The sequence below is a fragment of the Elephas maximus genome, chromosome 2 (genome assembly GCF_024166365.1).
Source record: "Elephas maximus indicus isolate mEleMax1 chromosome 2, mEleMax1 primary haplotype, whole genome shotgun sequence".
NCBI lineage: Eukaryota > Metazoa > Chordata > Mammalia > Proboscidea > Elephantidae > Elephas > Elephas maximus.
The window spans coordinates 165,619,993-165,631,115 of NC_064820.1; the positions used below are offsets into that span (position 1 = coordinate 165,619,993).

Below are 11,123 nucleotides of genomic sequence, written 5' to 3' on the forward strand. Positions count from 1 at the left end.
ACTCCAAGGTCTGGCTCCTGCTAGAGACAGCAGGAGGCAATAGAGAAAAGCAAAGCACTGGGCTAGAGGCGGAGGCCCAGGTTGGCATCCATCTAAACCCTGATCTCAGGACCCTTGGACAAGGCCTTTCCTCTCTCCCCTGTGAGTGTACAGGTCTAGGACGGAGGCTGCCGAGTGGCATCCTAAGTGGGCTTTGTTGACCCACAGTTAAAAATGAGACCTCACTGAGTCATCTCCATTTCTGGCTCTTGAAAAGTCATGAAATCTGGCAGCAGGGGCCTCCCTTTTGTCCTGGCACCAACCAGCTGAGCCAACTGCGGTCGGGCCTTTAGGTAGGGCAGGGGCACCCCAGCTGTCCACAGCCCACCCCCATTGTCCTTGACGCAGGCTCTGTGTCAGTGATCAACTGTGTTGCACTCATACTGTTGTTAGTACAGAAGTGAGAACAGTAATATGAGAAAATGAAGCTGGACCACAAGGACTTTGTGCTTAAAGAAGAATGAATGGGCAAGAGCCTGTTTCTTAATAGTGAGCATTCCTGTGTGTTAAACCTGCAAACCAAGTGTGTCTGCAAAGCCTACAAGCCCCCGGTCCCACCAGCATTTGTTTGGGGGCTCCCTGGACTGCGTTCTCCTACCCAGGCAATAATTCAAGGTCCACAGCCTTGAGAAGTATGACCTCATTGGGGTAAAGGGCTTGATCCAACAGAGAGCCCGAGCCAAGCGTGTTCCACTACTTACTACCTTTATTCTTACGTGAGCCAGGTCAAGGCTGAGGACAAGCGTGGGATGGGCTGAACATAGGGCAGTGGGAGTTGGCAGGGGGTGAGGAGGGGTTGAGGGTGGAAAGGCTGGCGTCCTGGGTGGGTGGTGCTGGCAAAAGGGAAGAGGGTGGCTCGTCCCGGGGCAGATAGGCTAGAGAAGCCGAGGCTGGAGGCCAAGTGGGAGAGGAGGATGGCAAAGCTGCCCCAGGCTGTGGGGGGGGCGCTGGTTCCTTCTCCCTGCGCCTTTCCCCTCACCGTAAGCCTGAACTTTGGAGTTCCGCGTTGAGGTTGCTGTGGTGTCAGGAAAGGGGTTAGACTAGCTTTTGGCCACCTCGGGTCTAGGCCCCTTGGTGGGTGGGGATTGGATAGCATGGCTGTCAGACGCCCTCCTGCGTGGCTGTCATACGCCCTCCTGCGTCGGTGGTCTGTGCTGTTCTGACTTGATTTGTGATGTCCAATGATGATGGAGATCCAGGCACCAGGGTCTCTGATGGGATGAGGTTCAGGGTGGGAGACAGAGGGACACAAGGGAAAGGGGAGAGGGGCTCGGACTGAGGGACGCAGGGGTAGCAAGAAAGCTGTGGCCAGGTAGGGGTGGCTGGTTTCAGAAGCTGCTCTGCTGTTCTCAAATGAGGACTACGGAGAGAAGCAGGAGGTGGAGGTTAGGTCACCTGTGGTCCCTGCCCCTTCTCAGCATCCTGGGCCCTCAGAACAGCTGAGGAATCTCCACCCTCTACCGTGCCCTGCTCCAGTACGAGTACTGATAGCCCCACACACCCCCCAACCCTGTCTCTCGTCTGTGAAGTGACATCCCAGGGATGCTGGGAATGGCCCACGGTCATGCACATTGGGCACCCGCCCAAGAGGGAGCAGGCCTGGCTGAAGTTGAGTTGCTGGGGATAGACCCGCTCTGCAGGGCCCTTACCTTCACCCACACCCTATTTGGTCATGTCCACTCCAGAGGACAGGTCCTCCAGTTCCAGTGGCTCTGCAAAGGAGTAGCAGATGCATTTGCAGCCCTGCTGTTACCTTTCCCCACCCGTGAGAGAAGTGCCTGTAGGTAGTCCTCAAACTAGCCACTGCCTAGTGCCTGGGAAGGCAGGAGCCATGGGGTGGCTGCTTGCTGCATGGCTGTGAGCATCAGTGAGGGGGCGTGGCTGCAGGCATGGGAGCAAAATCCAGGAAGGAAGGTGATGAAATGAGGGAATGCTCTGCATTTTGCCTAAATGCGTGAGTGCACAGTGCATTCATGGGTTGAAATACCAGAAGAAAGGAAGGACTGCTAAGCAGAGGGAAGGAATGAACGAATGAACAAATAAATGAGTGTGGGTATAAGAGGAGAGAAATAATAGATGGACGGACAGTCAAGGGCGTGGATGAAGGGGCAGACGCATGACTGACTGCATGGCTGCCCCCACAGCTGCCATCCTGAGGTCCTGGCCCACGTACACCAGGAGGACCTCTTGCCCCTCAACTGCACCAGCCTTCCTGGTCCTGTGACACTCCCTGGCATAGTAGTCACTGCTTACCACTGCAGTTATGGTGCCCACGGCTCCTGGTGTGGGGGACCTCGGTGCCGTTGGGGAAGACGCACCAGCAGTAGCCGGTGCTTCCATAGCACTGGAGTGGCAAATAGTTGCCGTTCTCGTCGCACTTGGGCCTGTACACGCCCGGGTGGATGGCAGGGATGCGGCTGACCTCTTCCTGGCATTTGGTCAGTGCTGAAGCGACAGGCATGGTGAAGACACAGTGGGTGAGTAAGCTGGGCTCTCAGAGGGGCTAGAGACCCATACACCACTGCTGTGTGTCTAATGCCTTCTGCCCAAGTGGCTACACTCACTCCACCCATTGCACACATGTGAAAACAGGCTTGGACCAACAAGGTCCAAGATCAAATAGAGTGAATGAATGACTGGCTAATTCATCCCAGAACTTGGCAGTTTCTTCTGAGACTTTCTCAATGCCTAGTAAAGTTTGGAATAGCACCTGTGATTCTGGTGTCTAGAGAATAGCAGTGGGCCATTTGGTAAGTCTGTGCTTCTTGTATCCAAGTAGAAGTGGGGATTAGCATTTGTTAGGGATGTTCTAGAAGAGATTCAAGCATCAGATAGCAGTTGGCTGAGATGGCATCTAAGGTGCATTCTAGATTTACAGATCTATGAATGTATGATGGAAAAATCTGAGATTCAGGGGAAGGGGCCGGCAGTGACCGTGCACTGTGGGAAACAAGCACAGAGGAAAGAGACTTGCCCAGATGTGCACAGCCAATTAGAGATAGCACCAGATGACGACGCAGCGCTCTTCAAGGCCTTAGAGCTAAAATACCTTGGTTTTAATTTAAAATACCCTAAAACTGCAAGGTTCTTGTCTGGCACCCACTGGTTGTGACCTTGGGGAGGTCCCCTCTAAAGTGCAGGGATAGCGAGCCCCTCCCAACTCAATGGAAATTGCAGAGTATAGGGCAGTGAAGTCCATTATGATGATTCCTGGTGTGTTTTGATTTGTTTGCCCCAGGCCCCCTTGCACAGAGCCTTCCTCCACAGTAGAGGCCACCTCCTGAAGGGAGGCCTCTACTAGGGGCCCTCATAGTGTGAAACAACAGACCCCCAGGCAGGATGGAGCTTTAGGGGCAGTCCAGCCAGACGGAGCAGACAGGAGAGACAGGAAGTGAGAGTCAAGAGAAGCTGGGGGGCCCTGTGGTCTTCAGATCAGGGAGTGCTCAAGACCCAAACCTCCACAGCTCCAGGAGAGCCTGAGGGAACGCCCAGGGCCCTGGTACCCCAAAGCACCCTTTTGCTATACCTTTTGTTGGAGCCTCAGTGGGCTTCTCCTCCACAGAGTTCTTGCTCATTTCAAACAAGAGCCACTGATGCATCCAGTTCTCAAAGGCCTAATGGGGACAAAGAGGCGGGCATGGGGAGAAGGGATGTCAGGCGCACTAGGTGTCTCCAAGCCCTGCCCTGCCTAGTATTACCCTTGGGCACGGGGACACCCAGGAGTCCAGCACAGCCTGGTTCCCCCTTAAAAGCCCCAGGACTTTGTCAAGTGGTCCCTCAACTCCGAGCACATTGAAGTGTTCAGGGCTTTTTAAGTGGTGTTAAGCCTCCTCCAGCTTCCTGAGAATGACCTCCCTAGCCCACCCCTCAGCCCACCTCTTCTCAGCCCTGCCAAAGACCCACAAGGAAGGGGGTCTAACACAGGGAAAGCTGCTAACCTTCCAGTCCAGGCCATCCATGGTGTTCTTAAGGTGCTTCAGGTTCTCCGGTAAGGTGCCCTTCAGCTGCGGGTACACTTTTAGGGGGTCAGTCCTCTGCAGGTGGCAAGGCAAGAAGTAAGGTTAAAAAGGGCTCCGTGGCAAGCAAGGTGAAATATGTAGCCCACGTTCCCCTGGTCATCAAAGGAATGGACCCAAGCCACACCAAGCCTGGACCTTCGACCTAAGCCATGATGGGAGGGTGGGGGAGAAGATAAGGACAGTCCAGCTGTACGAGATCCCAGGGCTGGGAGTTGGGGGTCCTGGGTTCCAGGCCCAGGTCTGCCAATACCCATCCCCTACCTCCAGTCTTCTACTCCCTGTAGACTCCTACTCATCTTTCAGGTCTCACCTCCTCCAGGAAGACTTCCTTAACCACCTCAAGCTAGACTGAGTCCCCTGCACTTTCCACATCATTGTCCCCTATGCTAGCCTGAGATCCCCATGGAATTGGGCTGGATCCAGTTATTCTCCATTGTGCGCCCAGAGCCATGAACAGCACCTGGCACAGAGTAGACATACAGTAAAAGTTGGGAAGGAGGAAAGGAGTGTCTGAACAAGTTGCATATTAAGGCTTTGGACCACGGTTTCTCCATCTCAGAAATGGGGGGAGGCTGGACTACATATAACATTTAACGGCCACGCCTGTGTGCCTTCAGAAATCCAGCGAGCACATGTGGATGTCTCCTATGAGCCAGGCATGGTGCAGGCCCTTGGAGCATGGCCATGCCAGGATCCTGGTGCGGGCAGGCAAGGCCACCGGAGCAGTCCCACTCACCAAGAGCATATGCATGACGTAGTCCTGGGGCATGTTGCCATACTTGGTGGCATTCTGCATGGGCTGTGGGAGGAAGGAACAGAGGGTTACTAGCTACCAGCACTGGCCCCAGAGGAAGAGACTGAGGGCCCCAGTGGCCTAGAGCAGGAGCCAGCAGCTGGGGTCTGGGGAGAAGTCTGGAGTCCCAGGCACTCAATAGGCCCATCTCTGCTATCTCCAAACATGAGGTCTTAAGCAAGTCCCTGTACCTTCCCTGCCTCAATGTCCTCACTGGCCAAACTAGCATAATCTTTCCTGCCCAGGGCCTTGTCAACAGCAGAGTTCTGTGAACAAGAACCTTATCAACATACAGCATCAAGTGCTTTGAGAATGTGAGGGGCCTGTAAGATACCATGGAAAATGAGAAGCACTTAGTAAACTATAGAGGGCTAGGCCCTCCTCCCCAGGGATGGTCCCAGGAAGCTCTTCCCCCAGCCCCCAACCCCCACCCCAGAGAGCCCTCTTCTTCCTGAGGTGGGCCCTGCTCCCTCGCACCCTGGGCTTTTCATGGGTCAGCTGCCTTCCCCTGCCTTCCTTGGTACCTGCCCTCCACCCAGGCAGGGAAACATTTCTCTTCCCCTGCCCTGGGTTGTCCTTACCCCGTGGGGCAGGGCTTCCATGGGCAGCGCCCGCATCAGCAGGGGGGTAGCCATCCGCATCTTGCTCATAGGCATGGCCGCTGTGGGAACAGGGCGTGTGGCGTGAGTGTGGTCCCAGTGCCCAGGGAGGGGTGATTCAGATTCCAGGACTGACACCTCGAACCCAAGTTTGGAGGGACTGGAAGTCCCAACCAGAGGGAGAGAGAATGGACGTCCGGGAGGTGAGGGAGGAGGGGACAGAGTGGAGGTGGGTACCCACGTTTGGGAAGCTTCATGCGCAGGTTCTCCAGCTGCAGGTTCTGGGCAGTGACCGTCAGCTTGTCCAGCCGGCCCTGCTGCTGGTACAGGAAGTAGGCGGTGGTGGCCTGTCCTGCCAGGAGCAGAGCCACCAGGACAGAGAAGCCCGTGTAGAGGGCGCCACGGCTGCACTTGCTGTTGGGGAGGAGGAGGAATAGGGTCAGAGCAGAGGCCAGGGAGGCAGCAGCACCCAGGGCTAGGGAGGGAAGGAATGTTCCCCCAATCACCATCAGCTCCCGAAGCCCCGTAAAGGCACACTCTGAACACATACGATAAACTGGCTAGGGAAATGCATCTTGAAGACATTCCCTAGGCCCCTACTCCGAGCCATTGCTTCGCTGAAGTCCTCCCAGATCTGCCCCTGGCCTGGACTGAGTGGAGAGAGCCGTGTGGCACTGTCTAACCCTGACAGGTCCCTCACCTTTTCTGTCCCACCTCTGCAGTGAGGGATTGATGCAGAGGATCTCCCCAGGTGACCTAAGGATCAGGGCTGCCCTCAAGGGGAAGGGGGCTTTCATCCCCCTGCCCTGCAGTGAAATTAGATTTAAAGAGAAAAGGGGAAGAAGTGGGATGGGACAGCAGAGAATGTGGCCCACTGGAAAGAGAAGTAGGGCTGTGACATTTTAAGAGTGGACGGGAGGGTGGGCAAGTACCAGGCCCCCATGGGGCACATCCTCTGCCCCAGACTCTGCAAGAGTCCCCACCAGTCTTTGGGCCTCACTTCCCTCATCTATCACTTGGGGACCTCTCATCTCAGCAATTCTAGGTTTAGGTGGTTTTCTTTGAAGCAAGATCTAACTGTGACCACAGAAGTATCTCATGGTCCTGTCCACCCAGGGGGAATTTCGTCAAGATAATAGGTGCCTGAGCCTGTGTGACCTGGGTGGGTATCTCCCACCGTCTGGACTGGCCAGACCTAGGGAGGCCTTGGAGCGCTGGGCCTTGGACATGTTTTGGGGTGTGTGTACCTGGGTGTTACAGGTGGGGGATGTAAGGATCCTGCCTCAGGTTCCTGAGAGTTCCTGCCCTGAGACCAGAGGTGAAGCTACTAGGGCCCCACTGGAAATTGTCAGGATGAGACTACACCCTGCTTTGTCCAGCAACTAAACCCATTGCCATCGAGTGGATTCCAACTCATACACAGCAACTTAAAAAAAAAAAAAGGCAAACAAACCCCTTTGCTGTTGAGTTAGCAAGGATAAAACCAGTAAACCAGTTGTGTCAATTCCAACACATGGTGATCCCATATGTATAAGAGGAGAACTGTGCTCCATAGAATTTTTGATTGTTGAGTTTTTGAAAGTAGATCGTCAGACTTTTCTTCCAGGGCATTGCTGGGTGAACCGGAACCTCCAGCCTTTCAGTTAGTAGGCAGGCATGTTAACCATCTGAGCCACCAGCAACTCCCAACTAACAGAAATAGCTTGGGATACTCCAGGAGACCCTTCTGCCTAGCAACTCATGACATCATAGACACAACTCATTCCCATTGGCTTCCCAGACCTCCATGCTTTGTGGCCCAAGTCCCAGCCCAAAGAAGAGTTATTCAGAAAGGGGAGAGCCGCAGAAACCCTGTGTGGGGGAAGGGAGAGAACTGAACAGGAGAGAAAAATAAGTTCCACTTGTTGACTTTCCTAAGGAGAAGGGGTGGCCTGGACTCTAAAGGTGGTAAAAAAATCCACCCAAGTCTTCAGTCTTGCTGGCTCCCAGCCTCATTGCCTCTACATGCTCACCCCTTCTGCAACCCCACACCTGGTTCTAGTCCCAGCACTACCCCTGACTGTGAACTTGGGGAAGTCCCTGCTCCTCTCTGGAGCTCAGTGTCTCATAAAGCCTCAGAATTTAGAAGGAGCCCTGGCGGCACAGTGGTTAAACACTTGGCTGCTAACCAAAAGATCTGTAGTTAGATAGAGCCCATTAGCCCACTTCTTGGAGCCCTGGTGGTGCAGTGGTTAAGAACTACTGCTTCTAACCAAAAGTTTGGCAGTTCAAATCCACCAGCCATTCCTTGGAAACCCTATGGGGGTAGTTCTGCTTTGTCCTGTAGGGTCAAGTATGAGTTGGAATCGACTCGACAGCAGTGGGTAGTAGAGTAATAGTAGCCTGCTTCTCGGGAGAAAGATGTCAATCTGCTTCTGTAAAGATTACAGCCTTAAGAACCCTATGGGGCAGTTTTACTCTGTCCTATAGGGTCGCTATGAGTGGGAATTGATTCGACAGCAATGTGAAGAATTCAGCGATCATATAGAAGATAAGACCATGTAACCTGCATTGGAGTCCTAGTTCTGCCGCTTCCTCAGCTGTGAGACCATGGACAAGTCACTTAACCTCAGTGGGGTAAAAGCACTTACAGGGTTTTGTATTAAATACAATAATAAGGGTAAAGCTCTCAGGTGAGTACATAGCACGTACCCTGAACTTCGTAAATAACACTATTACTACTCTCAGGTTAATAGCTAACTTTAGCATCTGGCTTCCTTCCTCTTTATGCATCTTTATTGCCTGCCTGTCCCCTGGCCCTGGAAGAGTGCCAAGCCTTGTCTCCCCCTCCCTTTATTTCCTCCTTTTCACTGCCTCCTTGAATAACAAGAACAATTAGTCAAAGTCAGGAGCCAACCAGAACTAGCAGGAACTGTGATGCAAATGTTGCCAGGCAGAAGTGTTCACAGAAGGTTCCAAACAGGCTCAAGTCTGGAATGGTCCCTAAGCACACAGGGCCAGGCTGGTTTTAGAAGCAGTAACTGAACTCATTTGAAAATCAGACAAGAATTTGGCAAGGAAACATCCTTTCTCAACACTAAGCCCACCCTGAGTCTCCAGCTGCCTGCGTGGCCTGAGCTCAGAGGTGTCCTACCTCCCCACTCTGCAAATCATGCCTCAAGAAGGGGGATGCTTAGTGAGATGTCAGGTGGTAAAACAAGTTCAGTGTCCTGGGTTCAAATTCTGTCTCCAACACTCACTAGCTGTGATAACTTGGGTAAGTCACTTACCAATAAGAGCTTCAATTTTCTCTTCTGTACAAATGGGGAAAATGAAAGTCGAAAATATTCCTAGGGTTATTGTCATCAGGTTATGTGACGATTAGGGTTGTGTTTAGGATTGAGTTATGTGTCAACACAGAACTAATCATCATAATAATAAAGTCACTAACAGTGACTGAGGACTTAGCATGTGTCAGATACACAGTGAACATCACCTTTTAGAAAGGCTAACATCATGATCATTTTTAGTATTATAACTGAGACCCAAAGAAAGGCAGTGATTTATCCAAGGTCACGCGTGACAGTAGCAGAACCTGGACTCCTAGCCGTGGGATTCCCTGGGATTTTCAGAGGCCGCTGCTTAGATGGCCTATGTCGGGTTACATGGTCCCCTAGAACCCAGCTCCTCATGACACCTCTGAGCGACTCTTCCAAACCCCTTTCTGCCTGGCAACAGCTGACATCACATTTGGCTGGGTGTCCCCATAGATCGCAAATAACTTTTGAGAGATTAGAGGGGGTGGGGGGTTGGGGTTGCTGCACTCTGTCTCCCCCTTCCCCTTTTTCAGGGACACACATGGGTGAAGCCACATTGGGGCTGGGAGAGGGGGCCTGGTGGCCCGAGAATAGCTGTGTTGGCCTCTTGCTGCAAAGGAGAGGGGCACAGCCCATGTTAACCCTAGGACCCTTCCAGAAATTTAGCCATAGCCCCTCCCTCCTTTGTGAACCCCTTCCCAACATCTCAATCCCTCCTGTGGTTGCAGGCGTCTCCAACTATTCTACAGACACCTTCAACTACAATTCCCTTGATACAAACATGTACACCATACATGGTAATCAAGAGAAAACTTCTCTATAATGAGCTGCTTCAGCCATGCTCTTTGAGAAACTGTTTCTCCATCTGGGAGTCACAACATTTTCAAAATCTGGCCCAAAGTTTCTAACCTAGGGTTCATGACCCAGGTTTAGCAGAAGCAGGGGAAAAGGGATGGGGCGGGGGCCTGCAAAGTCCCTGGAATTGTCTGTGACATTGTGTGAAACTGCTTTTCTCTAGGGAGAGAGTCCAGGGCTCTCTTCTGACTTTCAGAAGGGAGGTGCACACTGCAAAGAAGGTTCCAAACCCCTCATTTTACTGGAGAAGGAACCGAGGGCTAGAGCTGGCCAGAGACTTGCTCTAAGTCACCCAGAAAGTCAGTGTTAAAGGCACAGCCTGAATCCACCCCTCCTGTGACCTTCCAGTCCAGTGCTCCTTCGGGACACCTGCACACCTGTGCAGTTGGGGACTTATGTGCTCACACCTACCTCTCTGGGGCTTGGGGGCGCTGGCCCAGTATGGGCAGCTGCTCATGGTTAGAGATGAGGTCGCGCTGGTCTTCCATGGTCCTGGCCTCTGGTTTTCCCTAAGGGCTCCTGTTCCTGCTGCTGCTGCTGCCTCCTCCGCTGCCTGTGTGTCTGACACTCAACCCACCGCTCACCTCTTGAAGCTGGTGCTGAGGAGAAATCTGATTCGTCCACAGGAGGCCACTCCGCCCACACAGGAGAAGTGGAAGTGAAAGCCACAAAGCTGGAAATACCCCGCTTGAGCAGGGGCAGGATGGGGAGAGGGGGGCTCCTCAGGCAGATGGAAAGGCCAACACCTTTCCATTGGCTCTCAGAGCCCTCATCATTTGTTTCTAGGCAGACCTCTGAATTCACAAGGCTCTTTGGATGGTTCAAGAATCAGGCAAATATCTTCAAAGGAAATCACTTTGAAGCAGAAAATACCTTTGTTTGTCTCCCCTTCTCACCCACACGTGAGTGAGTGCAGAAAGGGGCTAGCTACTCACCCCTATGTGAGCTTAGCAGGTCACTTCTTCTCTGGCCTCAGTTATGTCATCTCAGAAATGGGGGAAGAAGGCTGGATTCAGAGTTCCCTCTGCTCCCTTCGAACGGGAACTTTTATGAACCTAAGAGGCCATGGTTCTAAGATGGTGCAGTAATAATCACCACCACTTGCTAAGCCCTCCTTTGTGCCAGGCACTGTGCTAATCGTTTGGTGTGCTTTGTTTCATGTGATGATTACAGCAACCCTTTGAGGAGCATTTTATTTCATTATGTCCATTACAGATAAAAGAAAAAATTTATTTTTATTTTTATTTATTTTTTTTTACAGATAGGGACACTAAATTGTGTGGTTTGAATTCAGAAGCATGGGGGCCTCTGCAAGGAGGGGATGAGAGAGGGACAAGGGAAGGGTGCTAGGGAGATTTAATTGTGTTGGCAAGGTTTTATTTCTCAATATCTGTGGCTAGTATACCACATTTGTTTTACTAATCTTTGTCTTTTGTGTGTTTTTAAATTAGCATTAATATACCAAAAACCAAAACCCAAAACCCACTGCCATTGAGTCGATTCCGACTCATAGCGACCCTAT

The 11,123-nt window shown here is 52.3% G+C and overlaps 1 protein-coding gene across 2 annotated transcripts; it reads right to left on the reverse strand.

Annotated features, from left to right (window-relative positions):
* Positions 1 to 727: 727 nt before the first annotated feature.
* On the reverse strand, positions 728 to 10,226 carry CD74 (CD74 molecule). 2 transcript variants are annotated; one of them, XM_049874076.1, is made up of 9 exons: positions 10,013 to 10,226; positions 5,692 to 5,864; positions 5,433 to 5,512; positions 4,795 to 4,857; positions 3,978 to 4,073; positions 3,566 to 3,653; positions 2,293 to 2,484; positions 1,689 to 1,751; positions 728 to 1,399 (listed from the first exon to the last, which is right to left on the reverse strand). In XM_049874076.1, the coding sequence occupies exons 1-8, from the start codon at positions 10,087 to 10,089 to the stop codon at positions 1,702 to 1,704; spliced, it is 819 nt and encodes a 272-aa protein (XP_049730033.1). In that variant the 5' UTR covers positions 10,090 to 10,226; the 3' UTR covers positions 728 to 1,399; positions 1,689 to 1,701. The 2 variants fall into 2 exon arrangements, with proteins under 2 accessions (XP_049730033.1, XP_049730034.1); XM_049874077.1 differs by lacking the exon at positions 2,293 to 2,484 and having other exon boundaries at positions 10,013 to 10,213.
* Between the last annotated feature and the right edge of the window lie 897 nt (positions 10,227 to 11,123).